At 46.8% G+C, this 24645-nt stretch overlaps 1 protein-coding gene across 1 annotated transcript in view; it reads right to left on the bottom strand.

Moving 5' to 3' along the window:
- Nucleotides 1–24645, bottom strand: part of LOC137533413 (immunoglobulin superfamily DCC subclass member 3-like) — a 67893-nt gene that overhangs the window by 36523 nt on the left and 6725 nt on the right. Inside the window, exons 3-7 of the mRNA XM_068254809.1 lie at nt 23723–23867; nt 22028–22158; nt 21611–21748; nt 21297–21455; nt 2156–2321 (exon numbers count right to left, since the gene is read on the bottom strand). Of these exons, the coding sequence (XP_068110910.1) occupies nt 2156–2321; nt 21297–21455; nt 21611–21748; nt 22028–22158; nt 23723–23867 (739 nt within the window). The remainder of the gene's footprint in view (nt 1–2155; nt 2322–21296; nt 21456–21610; nt 21749–22027; nt 22159–23722; nt 23868–24645) is intronic.

Genomic DNA, 24645 nt, shown 5'->3' with positions numbered 1-24645 from the left:
CAATGATCCGATTCAAATCATCCGGATCATTGAAAAGATCCGGACTTCCCAGGATAGCACCAAGAGCCTCATAATGCAGCTCAATCTGACGTTCAACTTCAACACCACCATGCGTTGGGTTAGGGGCACGTTATGCGACCTAATGTCCCCTAAAACGCAACGTCTTGGTGTGAAAGAGGCCTAAAGTGGACCTGAACTCTTGCACAGGACAGAAGGAAAACCGAGAGAAATCTACCCTGTATGTATTTAGTTAAGTCTGTCTAATTCCCCCCTCACCTGTGACCAATCACCACCTTAATTTGATCTCTCAGCTGTCAGTTGGTTGCCTCGACAGAGCATTCAATTGTTAAACACAGGATGTCAATCCTATTTCTGCTTCCATGAAAGCAGAAAGTAGACATACTGCAGATTTATAGCAGGATTTGTATCAGCTATAACAAAAATGTTTTTCTTTAAAGGATATTATGCTGTTGCGTATCTTTTAGAGCAGAGATAAAGTTCTGAGTTCAGGTTCACGTTAAAAGAAATTAAATATGGCAGCCACCATATCGCTCTCAGTTTAGGTGTACTTTAATAAAATCTGGGAAGGATCTATGCTTAGTATCTCCAGTGGGATTTAAGTCTATTCAGTGGCAATATGACTATTTGTGTTGTCCATCCTCTATGACTGGCAATGAGGAGAATACCTATCGCTGGTTCTTTTTTTCTATATTCTTATTAATTTTTTTTTCTTCTTTTTAGAAGTGTAACTTGCTGTCTGGTTCACCATCCATTGCAATATTTGGCTAGCACTGTAGTATGTTATGCATAGTAGCATGGGGGCTTAGTGGGGGCCCTGGTTCGAATCCCATGCAGGGCACTATCTGCATGGAGTTTGTGTGTTCCCCCCGTGTCTGCATGGGTTTCCTCCAGGCACTTCTGTTTCCTCCCACATATCAAAAACATACAGATAAGTTATTTAGCTTTCCCCTAAATTGGGCCTAGACTATGATACAGTCACTACATGATACATACATAGACACATGACTATGGTAGGGATTAGATTGTGAGCCCCTTTGGGGACAGTTAAGTGACAAGACAGTATACTCTGTGCAGCGCTGCAGAAGATGGCGCTATATAAATACTAAATAACAACTTGATGTTGTCGTTTCTGAAGAAACCACATGATGTTGGCAATGTGTCTGATTGGCTGTATGTGGCTTCACCCACCTTGCCAAATTTTAACCCAAGTCACCCAGTGGCCCAGTGTGCCAAGTCTGGGAACTCAGGATTTAATACTGTGAGCATTACAGCTGTTTACATTTTCTCATTGAAGTCAATAGGGAAAATCTGATTGGTTGTTTATGGCTCCGCCCACTTTTTAGGGTCCCCAAAATGTGACGCAATGTTTCAGCTTCACCCCATCACTAAGTGACCCAAGTTTGGTGAGTTTTCAAAGCTGTACGAGTGGCAAAAGTTTCACATTTTCCAATGAAAGTCTATGGTAAAAATGGAGTCTGTGGGGGGCCGCCACAGGGGCACAGAGGGTGGGATTGCTTAACAAAGCACAAGCAACCTATTCGGGTATGAGCCGAACAAGTGTGCAAAGTTTCATATTTGTACTCCTAAAACTCTGGGAGGAGTAGCGTATAGAAAATTGCTAAATTTTCATTGGCCGTTGGTAGCTCCAACCACTTTGGGTTGCACCCCAAAAATACATATTTTTATTTGGGGTGACACCAACAATATGCGGTCCGAGTATGGGGAATGTAGCTTCAAAATTGTACGAGTGGCAACGATTTAAATTTTTTCCCTGTCAAAGTCAGTACAAAAAAAGGGGTCTGCCGCAGGGGCGTGGAGGGTGGGATCGCTTACTAATAAGACGAATAAGTGTGGAAAGTTTGGGGCTTGTCTCCCTAAAACTGTAGGAGGAGTAGTGTATATAGAAAATGGGGGGACGCTAATAATAAGAACGAGCTGAACTCGAATAACAGTATGTTGGCTATTTCATAGCCAACATAATAAATAATATTAATAGTAGATATGTTACCCTATTCTGCTTTGTCAAATAGACTAATTATCCTCCCACTATAGCATCAATGTGCAGAACTGTCTCGGCAGCCATTATTCCCGTACTCAACTGATAACTATCTATGAGAGCAGCTTATTGGCTTACCGATTGTTGTCGCTCAGTCTGGTGTTCTCTCTGACTTCTACATATTTTCCATTCTTCAGCCAGGCCAGGGTGGGCTGGGGGACCCCCTCCACAACGCAGGAGAAGCTGGCGTTGTCACCCGGGGCGTAGGTCGCCGACTGCGGCCACGCGATGAACTCAGGGGGCGCTGCAAGAAAAGGAAAAATATTCTGTATAATACGCCAGGGAACGGCACACTGTGCCTAAACTCATGAGCATGAAATGTGTGCTTGCTGACTGGTATAGGCAGAGTAGGGACCCTTTCTACAGGGGGAACCTCAGCGCTGGTGAAAGGGTCTAGTACAGAATGTTGTTTCATGCAGTCCATTTTGGAAGCCAATATCCTCCATTTTTACAACTGAATACAATTTTGCGACCTTGTTGTTTATATCGCAATTAGAGTTCCAGCTTGCTGTGAGTGTGTTTTGAGTGCAGAGGGTTAATGACGGTTTGTAGCCATAAAGCCTAAACTGCCTCATGTAAAATCACTGTCACATAAGCAAGAGTCACCGCCCCTCATACCAGATTGTCACACATGCCAGTCATCAGTGCATCAATGAAGTGCTGTTGTGCCACAACAATAGAGTGCACTGCAGGTACCTACAGCCAATACTCACCACTCCTGTCCTGTGCAGACTAGGAATGGGAAGTGATGTCACTTCTACACTAGGCGGCAGAATCTAGTAATGTTTAGGGGTGTAACATGAATAAAATAGTCATAGACCCCGACTTACGAACACCCGGCTAACGGACAACCTGCCGATACAAACTGCATTCTGTGATTCTGTGAGAACAAGTCAAAAAATGTTTTTTTTCAAATTGGACTTATAGTTTGAGAAAATAGATTTTAAAAAGATTCAAAGAAAAAATGGCTTTTAAACTTCTATAAGTAGGTACAGGGGGCAGAGGAGACACAGAAGGGGACACTGAAGGCACAGGGAGGGGGGAGGGGGGGCACAGAGGAGGTACAGGGGACAGAGATGGCACAATGTTCTGACTCAAGAACAGATTCAGGTTAAGAACGAACCTACAGTCCCTATCTCGTTCGTTTACCAGGGACAACCTGTAGTGCCAAAAGGGACAGAGCACTGAACCATTTACTCATTAGGTATGCGCAATGGTATACAATTAAGTTAATGCGGAATTATGCAAATATTGCATGCAATTTTGCGCACAAAATGGACCAATCCAATCCTGCCAAGGTGGAATTTGATTTATCCATTTTCAAGATGCTTAAATTTGCATTCAAAATTTACATAATCGTGCATCAACTCTTATTAGTTTGCATCCAACTGACCATCACAACAGCTGATAAAATATATTATAGTGTTTGTAAAATGCACCACTGCAACCAATCTTAGAAGACGCCATGTGTGGCCAGGGATCCTGGTTACGTAAGTAATGCCCCTAAAGTGTACTAGGGAGAGAAGAGAGGAAAGAGGGTGCCATTATTGTGTAGGGTGGGAGGGAAATTGTATGTAATGTACAATGGGGAGGTGCGGTGCAGCATATATTGTACTGGAGGCTAACAGCACGGACTGTACCATGGCACATGGTAGCCGTGGCCGACCAGCATTGAGGGGGTCGCCGCTGCTGGCTGGAGGGTCTCGGAAGGACGGCGCAGGCACAGGATGACTCCAGGGGGCTGCAAGAAGCCCCAGGTGAGTTAAATTATTTTTTCAGCTTAAATAACCCTTTAAGTCTGTCCTCTGTCTTAATTTGTTTTCAATCACTGTATTTCAAAATGAGTACAGAGTTTATGGTAAGCATACAGTGTTGGGTACAGTACTGTTTTTTTTAACTAGGCCTATTTTTAACATTGCCTCACAAGCAACCAGAAACTATACTTATCCGGCATCAGCCAATCTCCGTGGGTGCTAGATAATGGGGCTTTTACTGTTTATATCACGCCACCTCTATCCTCCCTATTCCTTTAGGCCCGGTTCACATTAGCGGTTGCTATCCGGAATCGCCGTGCCGGAGCCGTGCCGGACCGCATGCGGACCGGACGAAACGGACGCACGGCATAGCAATGAAAGTCTATGCGACCGTTCACATGCGTCCGTTTCGTCCGGACCGGAGCCGGACCGGATCCGGCGTCCGTTCCAACATGCGCTATTTTTTGGTCCGGCTGGTCCGGCTGACGTATCCGGACCGGAGCCGGAATGTTGCATCCGGCCAATGGAAACCAATGAGAACCGGAGAGCGCACAACACACTGGCTATAAAAACCGGATGTTATACCACACTTCCTATGCTGACTCTATGGTATGGTGGCCATTTTGGATGGGGACCACATGGCACCAGCGTTCACAGAGTGGAGCAGCAGTGACTTCATGCTGGAGCTGTTTGGCAGCAACATGTCTGACGATATGTCTGATAACGAGGGGGTGAGGCCCTACACATCAGAAGACCTCATCCTACAGGTGCAGCAGGTACCAGCCCTGTGGGACAAGGGGGATGCGGACCACAGCAACATCAAAAAATGCAGAGGCCTGTGGAAAAAAATTGCCAAGCTGTATGTGGAGGACTTTGAGCACTTGAGCAAGAGACAGCAAGGCACAGAGGGTATGTTGACTAGAAGTTTTTGGGGGGGCTTGTGGTTTAGCTTGTGATGTATTCCACTTTTGCTATGGATTTGTGTCACCCACGTGTTGCCCACCCACCCGTGGCCCACCCACCTGTTCCCCACCCACGTGTACCCCACCTGTGATGTATCCCACCCACCTGTACCCCACCTGTGATGTATCCCACCCACCTGTACCCCACCTGTGCTGTATCCCACCCACCTGTACCCCACCTGTGATGTATCCCACCCACCTGTGATGTATCCCACCCACCTGTGATGTCTCCCACCCACCTGTGATGTATCCCACGCACCTGTACCCCACCTGTGATGTATCCCACCCACCTGTACCCCACCTGTGATGTATCCCACCCACCTGTACCCCACCTGTGCTGTATCCCACCCACCTGTGATGTATCCCACCCACCTGTGATGTCTCCCACCCACCTGTGATGTATCCCACCCACCTGTACTCCACCTGTGATGTATCCCACCCACCTGTACCCCACCTGTGATGTATCCCACCCACCTGTACCCCACCTGTGCTGTATCCCACCCACCTGTACCCCACCTGTGATGTATCCCACCCACCTGTGATGTATCCCACCCACCTGTGATGTATCCCACCCACCTGTGATGTCTCCCACCCACCTGTGATGTATCCCACCCACCTGTACCCCACCTGTGATGTATCCCACCCACCTGTACCCCACCTGTGATGTATCCCACCCACCTGTACCCCACCTGTGATGTATCCCACCCACCTGTACTGTATCCCACCCACCTGTACCCCACCTGTGATGTACCCCACCTGTGCTGTATCCCACCCACCTTTGATGTATCCCACCCACCTGTGATGTCTCCCACCCACCTGCGATGTACCCCACCTGTGCACATAAAACATACACAATGACCAATTATTAAACATCAATTTATTGTAAAAAATTAAGACATTTAAAATCACTTAAAAACTTGAAACTCCAAAATAAACACATTTCAACAAAACATATTAAAAACCAAACATTCACCCTCGTCCTGGTGGTGTGGTAAAATAAAGTCTCAGTTGGTCCCTGTTCCGCAGTGACACTACCCTTGGCCTGGTTGCATACCTCCGCAGGGGCATTAGTGGAAGCACATTCGGGGGTTCCGGAGTCTCTCTTTCCTCCTGCCGCACAAAGTTGTGGAGGATGCATGCTGCCTTCACCACGACAACTGCGTTGCCCGGTTTCAGCAGCATGGGCGTGTGGAACACCCTCCACTTTGACACCAGGATCCCAAATGTGCACTCCACCATTCTCCTTGCACGGCTCAACCGAGCATTGAAGTGTAGCTGGCTGGCATCAAGTCCCCTGTCTGGGTACGGACGCATTACATGGTCGGACAGGGCGAAGGCCTCGTCCCCCACAAACACATAGGGGTAGGCCGGTGCCCTTGTCCCAGGCCAGGGTCTGTCACGGGGGAGACGCAGTCTGCCTTCCTCCATCAGCCGGCAAAGGGTCGTACGCTGGAAAATTCCAGAGTCATTGGAACTACCGTACGACCCCACGTCCACGTACACAAACTTGTAGTCCGCATCTGCCACTGCCATTAGAACAATGCTGAAGTATTTTTTATAGTTGAAATAATGGCTGCCACTCCCCACGGGTTTCTGAATCCGGATGTGTTTCCCATCCAGTGCGCCAACACAATTAGGAAACTTGCACTCGGTCCAGAATCCCTGGGCGATCTCCTCCCATTTCGTGGTGTCCGGCACAGGCATGTATCTGGCCCTCAGTCGCGTCCAAAGGATCCTCGAAGTCCTCACGACGATGCCTGCCACCGTGCTCTTCCCAATACGAAATGTGACATGTAGCGATGTATATGTTTGTCCAGTTGCGATGTACCTACAAGAGAAATAATCGAAATCAATTTTTCATGTCGTTACAGGAGAAAGGTTCAAGACAAGGTGGCGCAATATACGTGATGCATACGTGAAATGGCTACGGAAGAAAAAACTTGCCGAACGAAGTGGCAGTGGCGGGGGAAAGCGACAAAAAGACTACCAATTTGCCAAGCAATTGTCTTTCAGCAATGCAAGCCTGGAACCTAGACTGTAAGTACCACTACTGTGGGCAGGAACTGAGAGCTCATTTTAGCAGACAACTACCATGACTTCGGCCATGTATTGCTATAAACTGGCCTCAATTCCCATGGCTAGCGAACTTTTCTCACAAGCTTTATCAAATGTTTGGTAGAAACGGTTGATAAAGTGTTTGCTAGTGTTTGCTAGCTCTGTGAATTGACGCCACATGCTGTTTGGCACACCAATAAATATTGTTTTTATCTACAGGACTGAAGACAATTTGGAGCAAGAGGAACCGACCCAGGAGGCACGGTTCAGCAGTGAGGAGAGCTTGGTGGATGATGACGTCGCCGATGTAACCTATGTCCCCGAGGAGAGGAGTAGGAGGAGGGAGTCCTTAGCTATCCCAGCTCTCTCCTTTGATGATGACTTGGGAGAAGAGAGCTTGGATGTTGAGGTTGTAGGACCGAGTGTGGATGAAGCTGCACCTCCACAATCGACCGCTATGGAAGCTCCCGGGGAACAAGAACAAAGTGATGAGCACCGAGAGACTGCAGCACAACCAGCGCGCAGGGCAACCCCGACACAGGCCAGAGGACGGGAAGATGCTGCCACACCACCAGTGAGGACCACCACACCAGTGAGGCGTCGAGGTACCCTCCCCCCAACAAGGAGAGAGACAGAGTCCGAGATGTCCGGGGCTGTCTCCGGACTTCTCGGGATTCTTCAGAGCCACCAAACTCTCATAACCCGGCAGTTGCAAGATGAGGACAGGGGCCATATCATGGAGCAGTACAAGTCCCACATCACTTCACTGCAATGTGAGCTCGACGCTGTACATGGGCACTACAGGGACGAGCTTAAAATGATGCATGAGATGCACAGAGGAGAAATCGACCAACTGCGTGCGCAGCATCATCAGTCGGTGGGCCAGCTGCAGAACATGATGCAGCAAATGCATCAACAAAGCAAGGAACTACTGAAATTGCAGGCACACCCGTGTTTTCACACTGTGATGTCTCTAATACCATATTTGGAAAAGGTGCCTTCCCAAAACTTGATGGCGTGCCATTCCACTTTGCTGGAGGTGATCAAACAGCACATGGACACGCCATTATTGCAACCACCAATTTTTAGACCCCCACAACCAACAGCGGTGCCCACCTGGCAATCATCACAGATGTACACCGGCTACAGAGGCAGTCAATATGGGCCACCGCTGTCAGGGTCCAGCTCATCCACGACCAGCACCCAAGAGAGTCCAGATTTCCAGGCAGCAACTCCCACCTTTTCTAGTAGTGGTGCCGATACAATTTGAAAAAAAAAGTCAAATTGTTCCTGGACATGCTCCTCTGAATACCTCCGATCCTCGGAGGAAGGATACCATCACAGGGCTTTTTAGCCCAACCTTTTCCCTGCCCCATCTCCTTCAACCAAGGTTCAGAGGTGTTCAGATGACCATGTCAGGGAACTTTTGGTTTTGCTGGACTTGAACTTTAGGGCCTGGTGTCCCCGAAAGACACTACCTGGGTCACAACCTTGTGCCTGTTGCACTGCACCTGTAGTCCTGCACCTGTGCCTTTGATTCCTCTTGTTCCTTACTTTGTTGTTCCTAATCACTTGCACAAGACCCTTGGAGCCATGGGTGAAGGACACCTTCACTGGTCGGTGAGAGGCCTAGCCTTTTCACTGACCTGTGTCCTTCATCCATGGCTCAGAGGGTCCTGTGCCAGTGGTTAGGTTTTAGAAGCACTAATAATTTAGGGCCTGGTGTCCCCGAAAAACACTACCTGGGTCACAACCTTGTGCCTCTTGCACTGCACCTGTAGTCCTGCACCTGTGCCTTTGATTCCTCTTGTTCCTTACTTTGTTGTTCCTAATCACTTGCACAAGACCCTTGGAGCCATGGGTGAAGGATACCTTCACTGGTCGGTGAGAGGCCTAGCCTTTTCACTGACCTGTGTCCTTCATCCATGGCTCAGAGGGTCCTGTGCCAGTGGTTAGGTTTTAGAAGCACTAATAATTTAGGGCCTGGTGTCCCCGAAAGACACTACCTGTAGTCCTGCTCCTCTGCCATCAGTTCCTCTTGCTCCTCACTTTGTTCTTGTTCCTAACCACTTGCACAAGACCCTTTGAACCATGGATGAAGGACACCTTGACTGGTCGGTGAGAGGCCTAGCCTTTTCACTGACCTGTGTCCTTCATCCATGGCTCAGAGGGTCCTGTGCCAGTGGTTAGGTTTTTAAAGCACTTCAATTTTAGGGCCTGGTGTCCCCGAAAGACACTACCTGGGTCACAACCTTGTGCCTGTTGCACTGCACCTGTAGTCATGCACCTCTGCCATCGGTTCCTCTTGCTCCTCACTTTGTTCTTAACCACTTGCACAAGACCCTTTGAACCATGGATGAAGGACACCTTGACTGGTCGGTGAGAGGCCTAGCCTTTTCACTGACCTGTGTCCTTCATCCATGGCTCAGAGGGTCATGTGCCAGTGGTTAGGTTTTTGAAGCACTAATAATTTATGGCCTTTTGTCCCCAAAAGACACTACCTGTAGTCCTGCTCCTCTGCCATCGGTTCCTCTTGCTCCTCACTTTGTTCTTGTTCCTAACCACTTGCACAAGACCCTTTGAACCATGGATGAAGGACACCTTGACTGGTCGGTGAGAGGCCTAGCCTTTTCACTGACCTGTGTCCTTCATCCATGGCTCAGAGGGTCCTGTGCCAGTGGTTAGGGTTTTGAAGCACTAATAATTTATGGCCTTTTGTCCCCAAAAGACACTACCTGTAGTCCTGCTCCTCTGCCATCGGTTCCTCTTGCTCCTCACTTTGTTCTTGTTCCTAACCACTTGCACAAGACCCTTTGAACCATGGATGAAGGACACCTTGACTGGTCGGTGAGAGGCCTAGCCTTTTCACTGACCTGTGTCCTTCATCCATGGCTCAGAGGGTCCTGTGCCAGTGGTTAGGTTTTTAAAGCACTTCAATTTTAGGGCCTGGTGTCCCCGAAAGACACTACCTGGGTCACAACCTTGTGCCTGTTGACTGCACCTGTAGTCATGCACCTCTGCCATCGGTTCCTCTTGCTCCTCACTTTGTTCTTGTTCCTAACCACTTGCACAAGACCCTTGAAACCATGGATGAAGGACACCTACACTGGTCGGTGAGAGGCCTAGCCTTTTCACTGACCTGTGTCCTTCATCCATGGCTCAGAGGGTCCTGTGCCAGTGGTTAGGTTTTTGAAGCACTTCAATTTATTAGGGCCTGGTGTCCCCGAAAGACACTTGGGCAGCTATGCCCTGCAACTCTACCAGCACAAAGTTGGTGGTTGGTGTTCCTTAAAACTGACCGGGCTATACCATAGATATGTTATTTTTTTGTCTTCCATGTTGGAAGAATGTTTCCATGTTGGAAAGTGGTTGTTTTTGCAATAAAAAAATTTGTTTTTACATACCTCAGTGTGATGAGTAGTTGTTCTTGTGGTGTGACTGCTCTCCTGAACGTGGTATCCTTCTTCCTAAGGTCATCCTTCACCATCTCCAAAAGGGTATCAAACCTGTCAGGAGATGTAAAGGAAGAAGCTGTAAAGTATGTTGTGGGACAAGGTGTTGGGTGGAGGATGGGGGAGGTGTGTTTACAGAGGTTTGGGAGTGTTGTGGAGGGTGGGGGTGTAGTGTATAGCTAGGTATACAGGGGTGTGGGGGTCAGGGTGGTGTGTTTAGCTAGGTATACAGGGATGAGGTGTTGTGGGGGTGAGGGTGTGGTGTTTAGGAATGGTGGGGGTTGGTGTATTTAGGCCTATATACTTACAGGGGAATAGACATCCGAGTGTAGCTGTAGAACTTCTGTGGGTGTCGTCTGAGGTCCCGGTAGAGGGCCTGGAACTCTCCCTTCCTCTGCCTCCTGGCTAGTAGAGGGTGCACCCACCATCTCCTGCGAGGAGCACGCCTTCTCCCCACATAGTAGTAGGTAAACAACAGGAAGGAGAGAATTCCCAGGTAATAAGCGTAAAAAATGACTGGATCCATGGTCCCAACTGCTGTCTCTGTATCCAAGGATGGTCTCCACACGTCCAGCTGTCTCCAACAATGACCCCAGAGCTTCTGCTGACCTCCCAGAACCCCAGGTATTTATACAGGTTGTTATCTCTTTAAGAATCCGGATCCGGACCGCAACCGTGTTCATACCGCACGGAAACCGTATGCAACCGGACCGGATCCGGACCGGATCCGGACAGGAACCGTACGGTTCAGGTCCGATCCGGCTCCGGTGCGGTCCGGACATCCGGTGCGGTTTTCGCAAAACCGCAAGTGTGAACGGGGCCTAAGATTGTCAGCTCACAAGGGCAGGACTCTCTCCACCTTTTGTGTCTTGGAATCTGCTATACATTTTGTTCATCATGTCACATTAGTCACTGTAATGACTATGTCTGCCTATTCTGTGATATGTACCAGTGTCTATACTTTATGTATGCCGTTCTCTGTATTATGAACCCAGTGTTTGTTTCTGAGGGCCTTGTACACGCCAAGGGCTGGATTCACTAAACCGTGATAACTCGGATATCACACCGTATCAAAGATAACACACCTTATCAAAGATATCACACCTTATCAAAGATATCACACCTTATCAAAGTTAGCACGCCTTATCAGAGTAGCATAGCGAGCACTACAAACTTATGCCTGCTAATTGGCTATGGCTCTCGTCCTGCCCTGAGCCCCTGCGGGTTTGTAGTGCTTGCTATACTACTCTGATAAGGCGCGTTAACTTTGATAAGGTGTGATATCTTTGATAAGGTGTGATATCTTTGATAAGGTGTGATATCCTTGATAAGGTGTGATATTTGAGTTGTCACGGTTTAGTGAATCAAACTCAAAGAGCAGTTCTGAGCGTTTTTCAGATTGCCAGGGCTTTGAAATGCGCTTGGCTACTGAAACCCTATGAGGTTATTCCCACAGCAGCGTTGTGATTTTTCAAAATCGCAAACGTGCTGCATGTAGCATTTTTTTGGGGAGCAGTTCAGCTCAAATGAATGAGCAACAATGCTCATTCATTCAAAAATCGCTCTGAAAATCGCTTCACAAAATCGCAATCGCTAAGCTTTAGCGATTGCAGTAGCGATTTTGGTGTGCGCTAGCCCTAGCTCTGTACAACGCCACGGAATATGTTGCCGCTTTATAAATCAATAATACAAGTGAAACTCGAAAAATTAGAATATTGTGCAAAAGTCAATTTATTTCAGTGATTCAACTTATAAGGTGAAACGGATAGATGAAATGGCAACCCACTGCAGGTGTTTTGGATGAATTAGATGATTACAGTCGGACACTTTGAGCCGAAAATATTGAACCTTTTCGTAATATTCTAATGATCTGAGATTTTGATGTTCCCATAAGCTGTAACCATAATCCTCCCAATTATAACAAATAACGGCTTGAAATATCTCTCTTTACATGTAATGAGTTTATGTCATACATTAGTTTCACCTTTTAAAGGGGAACTGAAGAGAGAGGGATATGGAGGCTGCCATGTTTATTTCCTTTTAAGCAATACCAGTTGCCTGGCAGCCCTGCTGATCCTCTGCCTCTAATACTATTAGCCATAGCCCCTGAACAATCATGCAGCAGATCAGATGTTTCAGACTTTAAAGTCAGGTCTGACAAGACTAGCTGCATGCTTGTTTCTGGTGTTATTCAGATACTACTGCAGAGAAAGAGACCAGCAGGGCTGCCAGGCAACTGGTATTGATTAAAAGGAAATTAATATGGCAGCCTCCGTATACCTCTTACTTCAGTTCCCCTTTAAAGTGCACCTGAACTTTTGCACAGAACAGAAGGAAAACATAGAGAAATGCTCCCTGTATGTATTTAGAGAGTGTAGCCTGTCTATTTCCCCCTCATCTGTGACTAATCACAAGTTGTAATTTGATCTTTCCCGTGTCACCTGACTGCCATGGCGGATAAGCTCATTTTAAAGTACAAAATGTTAACAATAGGTCTGCTTCCATGAAAGCAGAAAGTAGACACACTGCTGATTTACTGCAGGATTTGTATCATCTGTAACAGATATATTTTTCTTTAAAGGTTATTATGCTGTTGCTCATATTTTAGAGCAGAGAGTATGTTCTGAGTTCAGGTCCGCTTTAAGTTGAATTACTGAAATAAAAGAACTTTTGCGCGATATTCTGGATTTTTCGAGTTTCACCCGCAATTGCTGCTTCAAGCCTGCTGTGTGGCCTAAATTACACTAAAAGGAAGAGGCACAAATCATGTTTTAAATCCTGCCCCTGGGAGCTGACACTCTGATGTGTACGAGAGGCTCTGATCCTGTGAATGCAGTCTGGTCCCTCCCCCCATCGCCGCGGAAACCAAGGCTGACACTTCATTCACTGGAAACAATGGCCCTTCATTCAGCCCCTCCGTCCAGCTGGCCCGGCCGGCTCTCCACTCTATAGCTCAGCGGATTCTCCCACCGTCCGCTGTGGCGGGAAAGGATGAGAATCGCAGATGTGGCTGTTGACATGCCGCTTGAGAGGCCAGTCGGGTGTATAGCGCCCCGTCACCATCATGTCAGCGTTCATTCATAGGGAGACGGATGGGGGGGCACCAGAGAAAGGGGGGAGTCTCCGGAGCACACAGCCAATGAAAAGGTGCGCTAGACGCCGGTCCCCAGAGAGCCAAGCAAGAGGCACCGTGCCAAATAATAGAGCCGATGGACAGAATAGACTTCAGCAGAGTAAATAAAATAACAGAAAATCAGAGCTGGAAATGGGGGCCGTTGTTTTCTGTAGTGAAAGGGGGGCCACGTCCTCCCTTACAGCCAGCGGAATTCTGATAGTGGCGGCTGGAGTCACACAATGTCCAGCTCCACCCATACGTGTTTCTGTACTGTCAGGACTCTCAGCGCTGAGGATTACAACTCCCCTGCGATGAGTGGTGGTCCACCGCAATGCACAAAATATCTCGAGTGCGCTTTTTATTTTAAGAAAGTGGCCGCAAGAGGCTGCATGCAGACCCACACTTCACACAGTAGCCGGAAAATGGGCCTCTGGTGGGGCCACTAAGGTTTGCACGCCCCATAGGCTTGTACATGTAATAAAGGCGAAGGGAAAAGCAGAAATACGGCTCCCCCTGCTCCTGTGAAAGTCCCGGTGGCGTTACTGTTCCCCCTCTAGACCGCCATGGACTCTGGAGTAAGACATCATTTGCCAGCTACTGCTTGCGGCCGAATTACGCTATTTTCATAGAAATTTGGGCTCCAGCTTTTGACAACGCCCAAATTACTGACTGAGCACTGCTATAGCCCTAATTCACATTACGGCCTATGGCCGTCTGCCTAAATCGCCTGCACTGTTTTTGCCTGTCTAACCATAGGTGCCCAAGTTAAAGATAATGTAAACCCACAAAAAATAAAAAAAACAAATACTTCCCTAAGGAGAGTGAAGGCTCTAGAGCTTGTTCCAGCGATGTCAACCCATTGGAATCCCCCGCCGCGGGAGGCTTCAGAAGTCTTCCAGGGCCCGAGTGCTCCCAAAGACGGGCGGCTACATACTGCGCATGCGTGAGAGTGCTACCACTTGGACTCCCAAAGACTTTTGAAGCTTCCCGAGGCTGCACAAAACGGTATTCGACCAATCGGTGGGATACAGCTACCGGGGGTGACAGCGTGAGAACAATGGGACAGTGAGAGGAGCGGGAAGGCTTTATGGGACCCAGAGCCTTGCCTCTCCTTAGGTAAGTATCTTTTTTTTACTTTAACTACAGCTATAAAGGTAAATATTGGCACCTAATAAAATAGTGGGTGCCCAATATTTTCTGTTTCAAAGATTTTATTAAGTTTTCAGTTTTCAAAAAAGAAAAGGATACATTAAGGCTAACAATAGAGCCAAATAATAACATAACAGTCAACGTAACATTTGACAGTTATCCTACAATAAAACGGATGATAACATAATCACAATGTAAACAAAGGGGAAATGCACATTAGAAAGCTTTATAAAGGTGTGTCCCAGAGGATCACGTCCAACTATCTGGGGCATGTATATGAGTAAGGGGAGGGTAGTCCCAGCCTGAGGCTGGGGAAGACTGTGACCTCCAGTACCCGTCGTCCAGCGATAGATGAGCAACCAAGAGGTCGCTATGATGAGCTCAACTGGGGAGTTCAAACGAGGAAGAAAGAATCAGAAGAGAGAGAATGAAGGAAAGAAGGAAAAAAGAGAAGGGGAAAGAAGAGGAGGAGGGCCATCCCGACTCATAGCCTCGTGATCAAGGAACTCTCCATGAGAGGATGCTCTAATTGGATCCAGGGGTCCCAAATCTTCTCAAATTTTCTATGGGTGTCCCTCAAAATACTGGTCAATTTCTCGTTGATCATAAAGGAGTTGATTCTTGATTTCACCTCACCAATGTTAACAGAAGGTCTTTTCCAGTTGCTAGCAATTGTCATGGTAGCTGCCGAGAAAACAAATGAGGCTAGTTTGTTCTGAGATGAGTTGAGCAGCTCTATTTTTTCATGCAGGAGAGCTTGCCATGGGGTTTTGGGGATAGTGACATGGAATGGGGATGAGAGTAGCCTATAAACTTGGCACCAAAACCTAGTGAGTCTGGGACAGGTCCACCAAATATGTAGCATATCTCCATGTGACCTGCAGCCGCGGAAGCAGAAAGGACTGGCAGAAGGAAAGACCTTAGCTATTATTTCCGGGACAAGGTACCAGCGGGTCATAACCTTGTAGGCCGCTTCTACTGTGTGTAGATTCGTTGAGCAGCAGGAAATCCTGCACCATATATTTAGCCAGTCCTCTCTGTCTCTCGTGCCCGACAGATCCGATTTCCATCATCTAGTGTAGGCATGGATTAGTGGTCATTCTGGGCGGGTTAGAAAGGTGTAAATTGTAGAGATCAGCCCTTTAGAGTTGGCACGGTGAAGGCATATGTTCTCATATGGGGTGGTATCATAAGGGGGTTCCCTATTCTGGATGAGGGACTGCACCCAATGCTTTATCTGCAAAAAGCGAAAATATTCTCTCGGCGGGACTTGAAAGTTTTCTTGTAGGGCTGGCCAACTATACACCCCTCTGGGGGTAAGGAAATGCATTACTTTAGTAAGACCATTATCAACCTACCATCTAAAGGCTGCCGAATTTTCATTCCCTGGAAGGAAAAGTGGGTTGTTAACTAAAGGTAGCATGGGAAGGTGGGAGGATAGAAGATGAGAAGAGTATCGGGCTGAATCCCAAACTTTTTGGGGTACCCAAAGAAGGGTGCTTGGGAGCAGAGGAGCACTGTCTGGGATTTCGAGAAACACTCAGAGAGGAGTGTCACGGGTTTGAAACACCTGCGTGATAGTCGCTGCTCGGTAATAAGAGCTAACCTGAGGGACTCCTAAGTCACCGTCTAGTTTGTGGGCGAAAAAGGGTAGACTTATTGACTCTAGGGTGCTTACGACCTCAAATGAACGATTGTATTCTATGTTGAAAAGTGCGCAGGTAGTGGAGGGGCACTTTGACAGGGAGGGTTCTGAAGTAATAGAGGAGCTTAGGTAAAAATGTCATCTTAATTGAATTAATCTTCCCCAGCCAGGAGAGCGGGAGTGAAGACCATCTGTCCGTTAGTGCAGATAGGGATTTAAGTAATGGCGGATAGTTAGCTGCGAAGAGGGAGTCATAGTTGGGGGTTAATGCAACTCCAAGGTAGGGTATAGATTGAACCCGCTGAAAGGGGCAAAATTCCCGAAGTTGAGTGGTGAGATGTGGTGTTAGGGCGATACCTAAGGCTTTAGATTTTGCCATGTTAATTTTTAAGCCAGAGACCTGGGCAAATTGTTCGAGGGCTTTGAGGGCGTTTGGGATGGAGATGTGAGGTTGTGAGATACAACAGGGTGTCATCCGCGAACATTAATAATTTGTGGGCAAAACCGGCTCTATCTACCCCTTTAATATTAATGTTGTCCCGTAGGAAACAGGCAAGTGGCTCCAGAGCTAAGATGAAAAGTAGACGGTAAAGGGGGCAGCCCTGACGTGTGCCTCTCTTTATTGAAAAAGGTCGTGAGGTGTGGCCTGAGAATCTCACTGAAGCTGTGGGAGTGGAATACAGCCCTCCAACCCAATTCAGGAAGTAGGGGTCTAGCCCCCACTTGCTTAAAGTATGTTTGAGGTAGTCCCATGAGAGGGTATCGAAGGCCTTAAAGATGTCTAGGGACAAGGCTACACTTGGGATTTTATGGGAGTGCAAGTAATGGGACAGGATTGCACGTCTAGTGTTGTCTTCCGCTTGGCGGCCTGGAACAAAACCTACCTGATCGCGGTGAATGAGATCTGGCAGAACTCTATTCAAACGTGAAGCTAATATTTTCCCTAGTAGCTTAAAGAGTAACTGTCAGGCTGCAGAAGCTAATTTAAACCTCTATTCTCCTGTGTTAGGGCCCTTTTCCACTAGCAATCGCTAGCGTTCACGCTGAACGCTAGCGATTGCTGAATCGCAATTAGCGGCGATTCCCCGACGTTCGCAGCCGCGATTTTGCTATGCTATGCACTGCATAGCAAAATCGTGGCAAAAGTCGCTCCGCGGCGCGATCGCAATCAAGTAAAAAACGAATCGCGGTAGTGGAAATTACCTACCGCAATTCCTATGTTAAAAAGCAAACCGTAGCGATTGTAAAATCGCTAGTGGTTTGCGGTTTTGCGATTCAGCCAGCGCAAACGCGCTGGTGGAAAAGGGCCCTTAAACAGTTTAGAAGGAAGCCAAAAAGGCATTACTGAAGATAAAAATCTCTCTTACATTTGATGTGTGCTTATCAGCAAAGCTGTTAGACCCAAGAGGACGCAAGCCACATACCATACTGCAAAGCATTCTGGGGCCCTCCCCTCGGCTGCTAATGAGAAGTTACAGGGTCAAGTAACAATAGCATGTAACTCAGTCCAGCCCACAGCACTGATAAATCTCCAGGCAGAGTACACTGCAGGAGTCCGCTATTGTTCCTAGCCACATGGCTCATTAATATTCACTGCACACTAGTGTTATTCAGTACGAGCTTTTCTGTGATCAGGAAGCAGGGAGGACATGACGACACATTTGGCTTCATAGGAGACAGACAAACATGGAGCCTGCCATGAGCTGTCAGGAGCATCATTCTCTGCATATACTATATAACAATTCTGTGAAATCCAAACGTGGACAGTGAAATGCATATGTAATGTAAGTACAGCCTATATTTAGCTACTGATATATGTGTTTATTTTCTCTGAGACCTTATACCTAACAGCTCCTCTTTAAGATCAACATGAGGGAAATAGGGCGAAACTGGTGAGGAGCATGACAGTCTTGCTCAATTTTGGGGATCATAGAGATATGAGCAGATAGCAGGGAGCTAGGGGGAAGTTTGCCTTCTCGTAATTGGTTAAAGCAGTCGGCTAAGGTTGGGGCTAATGAGTTTGCTAATTTTTTGTAATATTGTGCTGTAAAGGCCAATATTTTATGTATACAGCGATAAAGGGGGCATGATATTGGCGGGTTTACAGCAGGGGGGACAGTTAGGATTAGCGGGGTCAGTTAGGGTTAGGCAGCAGTAGAAATGCTTGTGTAAGATAGGTTAAGTGTTGGTAAACTTTACAGATATATCGGAATTACCACTGCCCAATAGTAGGATACCGGTAACTTCACCGATATTCTACTAGCAGGTATTTCCGGCACCCAAATTTCCCCGATGCCCTTTTTGCGTATTCGTAATATATTCCCCAGGGTGACGGCAATAGGGGTCATCAGCAAACCGCAGCTTATTATGCTGCTCTACTTTCATACATTTCTAGCAAAAAAAAATATCCCACCATGTAAATGTATTCCAGCTTTATTTATCTTTTTAACTAAAAATAATAAACACATGCAGCATAGACCGCATAGAATGAAATAAATTCAGATTTGTGAAATAGTAGACAAAAGAAGCCACTATAGTGCAAAGCAAGGGACAAACTTATAAGCAGTAATATGTTAAAGCGGGAAGAAAGTCAAATGTTTGCTCCAAAACATTAAAACACAATACTAAAAACTAATAGGAAACAGACTGGTAGGTCACTTGAAGGCATATTTACACATCACTGAAGATAATTGATAAGAATGCCAGCTTCAGGGCAAATTACCAGATTGACATGTAATTTAGTAATTACTGATCAAATAAAGATAGAGAAGAGCCTGGTACACACATCCCATTTTGATTGGACAATGAGTGGCCAATTTGACCACTTCCATGTAGTATGAGGGCAAACAGATTTTGAATATTATGAAGAGATTGTGCAGGTAAGCTCTCATACTAATGGAAGTGGTAAAATTGGCCAATCAACATTGGATGTGTGTACTAGGCTTTCTCTGCTTCCCCTCTGGGAAATAAAGCTGAACACAATCAGATAATATTGGAAAGAAGGGAGCAGTCTTATTAATTAGCTTCTTAGTGAAGTGAAAAGTTTGATTATTAACCCTTCCAGTAACTTGGAAACCAATAATAGGTTTCAGCTATTAGTTTTATTCTGTGTTTAATGCTTTAGAGCAGGGGTAGGGAACCGATGGTTCGGGAGCCAGATGTGGCTCTTGATGGCTACATCTGGCTCACATACAAATCAGTTTAGTGTGGCAGGCGTGCTACTGTTAAAGTGTGCACTAGTAACTTACTCATGCTCCCCCCATTGTCCTGCCCTGGACCCTGTCAGGTCCAGTGACTTTGTAGGACGAGATACAGGAACTTTGATTGGACCAATAGGCTGCCTGTCACTTGACAGGCAGCCTATTGGGTTAATCAAAGTGCCGGGATCTCGTCCTACAAAGTGAATCGACCCCCCCTCCCCAAGTCAGGCAGATACTTGTACAAGCTGTTAGTTGGAATTTCTCCTGTCTGGCTCTCAGGGAAATTGCTGATGTTGCTGAAACCCAAGAGAAGCTGAAGACATGGCGGATGTTTTTGTTGCCTTAGGGATCAACTGTATGCACATCACCATGGCAACAGGGATGTGAGCCCTCTGCTGCGCATGCGCACTGTCCCATAGCTGGTAACATACTGTATGGCTCTCACGGAAATACATTTTAAAATATGTGGCGTTCATCAGGTTCCCAACCCCTGCTTTAGACCATAGATGAAATTGGAGTTTCATCCTACAGAGAAAAGTGTGCATTCAGCTAGATAGAGTTGTGTAGAAGATCATCTCTATCTCTGCTTGTCTGTTGGTCCTCAGTCCAGGCAGCCGCTGTGTTTTAGTTGGGGAAGTGCAGCAAAGCAAAATAAATCCCGTTTCACAAATCTGAGTTTACTACAGTACAGGTGCCAATTGTTTATGAGCCAACCATCATATTTTCTATAAGATTATTCAGATTCGAAGAAAATATTGTATTTAATCGATTTAAAGCATTAAAGAATCCAACTTGCGATCACATCTAAACCAATTGCTTTTCAATTTTTATACAATATAATCGTTCACTAAAGATTTTGAATCTATTTCACTATGAAACCGATTCACAATCTGTGGAGCTGCCGCCGACCATAAGCCCGGCCATACATTACCTGATACAGCCGGCGCGAGTCCCCCGGTCTCCGCTGCCTCTTCTCCACTGGGCTCCATGGCTCCAGCTTCACTTTACTTCCTGCCGGGGGAATTTTAAACAGTAGGGGGCGCTCTACTGTTTAATTAAACTTCCCCCGACAGGAAGTAAGTGAAGCCAGCCGGAGTCCTGGAGCCGAGCGCGGAGAAGAGGCAGCGGGGACACGCGCCGGCGGAACAGGTAATGTATTACCGCTAACGTCAGTCGTCGGACATTCCAACGGTGCTATCAACGCACTCCCGACCCGCAGGCGATCAAGCGAAATCTTCCGCGTGGACAGATCCATGGGAACGATCGATTTTGGATGGATATCGATCGTCCGGTCAGCGTTTGCGCAACGATTTCACAGCAGATTCGATCACAGTGATCTAATCTGCTGTATATCGGCGGGAAATAGTATAAGTGTATGGGCCCCTTAAAAATGTTACCGTTGTTGGGTACCTTAAAGTGGGATTATACTCGCAAAACTAAAATTATAGTAACTACTCTTAGTTACATAAAAGAACATTTGATAGCATTTACAAGTATTCCCAGTGTGTAAAATTGTTTATTTTCACTGCACAGAGCAGGAGAAGCTTGCTTATCTCTTGTCACTGTCAAAGGCAAGAATCTCCCTGTGCCTTCACTCTGCCCCCCTCCCTCTGCTGAATAGACACATTGCCCTGGCAACATCTGAGTCACTTCAGCAGAAAAGGAGGTGGGCGGAGTGAAGACACAGGCACAGGGAGATTCTTGCCTTTGCCAATGACCAGAGATAAACAGGCTTATACTGGTTTCGGGAGTATAATCCCACTGAGTAAACTGGGAGACTAACTTTCACGGCATGAACTGAAGAAAATCATCCTATAGCTGCTTAGTGCACAGTGCTATGTTAACGTCCTATTTAGACACGTCAATTTAGACACAGACTGGACCCACCTTGGACTAGAAGCATCCCTTGCGCTGTGCGGCGGACCCTCGTCCCTGGCCGGTTGGCAGCACAGACGTAGACACCAGAATGTTTCACGGAAACATCAGAGATCATCAGATTTCCGTTCCCCAAAACCTGGATCCCCTCCACCCCAATGGAGCGCCCATCTGCAAGGAGAAGACCTTGAAAATTAGAACTTCCTTCCCATATACTATATATAGTCATTCTTAATTTTAGCTGATGTTGGCTTAATACTGGTAAAGGGGTTACTAGAGAAAATATTTTGTTGTTCACAGAATAATGCATTTATTTCCTTTTTTACCCAGGCGACTCCAGGACACGATAGGACGTGGGTTTCCAGTGGCAATACATTCCAAGATGGCCGTTTGGTGGACAGTCAAGGTTAGGTTTTGGGGTCCAGAAAGGATGACTGGTTCCTGGTGGCTGAGATGGGCAGAACCTGTAAAAGAAAACAACAGAGGAGGAATGAAGAGGTCTACATTGAAGAACATCCTAGGGCACAGGTGTCAAACTGCAGTCCCTGATATCTAAGCCAGTGTTTAGATGGACTGAGAAATGTAGAAATGAGTGCTACTTGATGAAGCACACCTTTCCTGATTCAGTCTCATCAATTAATTTGAGCTGTGCCTAAAATGAGTGAAGACCTCGGCCCTTGAGGACTGGAGTTCAAGATCCCTGTCGTAGGGGAAGGGCATACCTTCATTGATTGAATGGGTACCTGTTAGGGTCAGCCAAGCCTCATCACTGTATCTGCTATTGGCTGGATTAGTAGCCAAGCATCTGTAAACACCAACATCATCCTTGGTTACACCAGAGATTTGCAAGATGCCATCTGGGAGGAGGGTGAACCTGGAAAAACCACAGACAGGGAACATCACCTTGAGTCAGAGTTTATGTGACTTTTAATACTGCCTAACATTAAAGGCCTTGTCTATATGTGATGACCTTCAGTCGCAGTTCCAGAACCACAAGGGGCTTAAGAAAAAAACAAACCCAAATTAACCCTGAATTCATAATACGGAGGAAATTAAAGGATGGATAAACCTGGTAGAGGTATAGAGGGAATAGGCTGCATTAGAGAGAATTAGCAGATGGGGAGCAATAGAGAAATAGTGAAGACATTATGTGCAGTGATAGAGACTGGGGTGCCCAAGAGGAACAGTGGACATTGGCTGCAGAAGCAGGACAGTACAAAAATGTGATGGATTGTAGAAGAAGAATAAAGCTAATTATGAGATGAAGTAGAGTAAGGTGGAAAAGGCTTTGTGACTTCTGGACAAAATGAAGTAGGATTAGGTAACCAGTATAAAAGGGCAAAAGCATTAAAGGAATACCGAGGAGAAAAGCCTGGGAGAAAAAGGCCATCCATAAGTCCCAGCACTGAGAAATCACTTACTGCGGTGACGGGTTTCTTCCCAGCTGATAATATAGCCCAGCCCAGTAAAGGCCGGTCTATGCGAGGAAAAAAAATAAGGAATGAGGTCCAGTGGAGGATGAAAGTTAAATTAAGAAAAATAGGAGACAAGGTCTAGCAGGGGAAAAGAGCGGGTTATGTACAGCAAGGAAGAAAGTGAGGTCTAGTAGAGGAAGAGAGGTTACAAGGTTCAGTAGAGGAAGAGAAGGGAAGAGGTTCAGTAGAGTAAGAAGGGATGAGGTCCAGTAGAGGAATAGACGGGATGAGGTCCAGTAGAGGAAGAAACGGGATGAGGTCCAGTAGAGGAAGAGACGGGATGAGGTCCAGTAGAGGAAGAGACGGGATGAGGTCCAGTAGAGGAAGAGACGGGATGAGGTCCAGTAGAGGAAGAGACGGGATGAGGTCCAGTAGAGGAAGAGACGGGATGAGGTCCAGTAGAGGAAGAGACGGGATGAGGTCCAGTAGAGGAAGAGATGGGATGAGGTCCAGTAGAGGAAGAGAAGGGATAAGATCAAGTAGAGAAACAGTAGGGATAAGATCAAGTAGAGAAACAGTAGGGATAAGGGCTTTAAAAGACGAGAAGGGATTATGTTCAGTAGATTAAGAGAAGGGATGAGGTCCAGAAGAAGAGAAGTGATGAGGCCAGGTAGAGGAAGAAAAACTATGAGATCCATTAGAGGAAGAAAAGGGATGCAGTATGGTAGAGGAAGAAATGGGATGAGGTCCAGCAGAAGAAAAAAAAAGTGGTGATGTCCAGTAGAGGCAGAGATGGGATGAGGTCTGTATAAGAATAAAGTGATGAGGTCCAGTAGAGGAGAAGGAATGAGGTCCAGTAGAGGACGAGAAGGGATGAGATCCATTAGAGAAAGAAAGCGATGAAGTCCAGTAGAGTTTGAGAAGGTCAGTATAGGAAGAAAGTGTATGAGGTCCAGTTGAGGAACAGTCATTCACTTTGCTCTAATAGATGGAAATCATTTCAGGTGACAACTGTTGGCTCACCTGGGGTCGGCTGTGACCAGCTCTGTGCGGTTCCTTTCCCAAATAATGGTGGCTTTGGGGACAGCTGTTGTCAAGCACTGAAATCTGGCCACACTCCCTTCTGCTACAGCCATTGGCTGTGGGTTCCGATGGAAGCGAGACAGGTCTACAGAGAGGACACAGAATGTTAATCTTTGCCAGGAAACATGAAAAGCACAAAGCAAGTAAACATTTTAGGGGTTGGGTTAATGGTCGGCCATTGCTGAACCACAGTTGTGCTGCAGTGCAGTTTAATAAACTTAGTATATTCTACCCTGCTGGGTTTGGAAACTGTTTCAGGAATGCACAGTTATGTGATCTGCTGCAGGGACATCAGAAGTGCATAGACTGCACTGTCTAATGTTTCCATCAATGCATGGAATTGCAACACATAGTCGGCAACAAATTCACGCAAGCGCAGTGCGATTTCCATTCATTATAACTGCATTAGGGAGAATCGCATAGCCATGCAAGTGCCGTGCTTTGCAATGGCCACCTGTGTTGACCACACCGCGAGTTTGGGGAAGGTGAGCAGGAGACCGGTGCATGCTGGGTAAAGTCAGGTGACAGGACGTTGGCTCACTGGCACCACCAAAGAATCTGAATGAATAATCACACAAGCGCACACTACCCTGGGTCTTGAGATGGCCGGCACTAGTTCATGACTATCTGGAGGGGGCAATTTCAAAGAAGGACACGTCACTGAGAGACCGTGAGCAGCAATAAGCTGTTTTGGAGCAGCAAGGTAACACAAACACCTGGAGGGGACACAGTACCCATGTGGCACACTACACATCCGGGAAGTGACTAATGATGTCACTTCCGCATATGAAGTTCTCCGCGGTCACTGTGTGCGCCCTCTCTCTCTCTCTCTTTGGCCGCCGCTGATCTGAGGGCTGAATGAT

The sequence above is a fragment of the Hyperolius riggenbachi genome, chromosome 9, assembly GCF_040937935.1.
Source record: "Hyperolius riggenbachi isolate aHypRig1 chromosome 9, aHypRig1.pri, whole genome shotgun sequence".
Taxonomy (NCBI): Eukaryota; Metazoa; Chordata; class Amphibia; order Anura; family Hyperoliidae; genus Hyperolius; species Hyperolius riggenbachi.
Note: the sequence above shows the minus strand (reverse complement) of the source record. Positions and strands in the feature narration are given on the sequence as shown.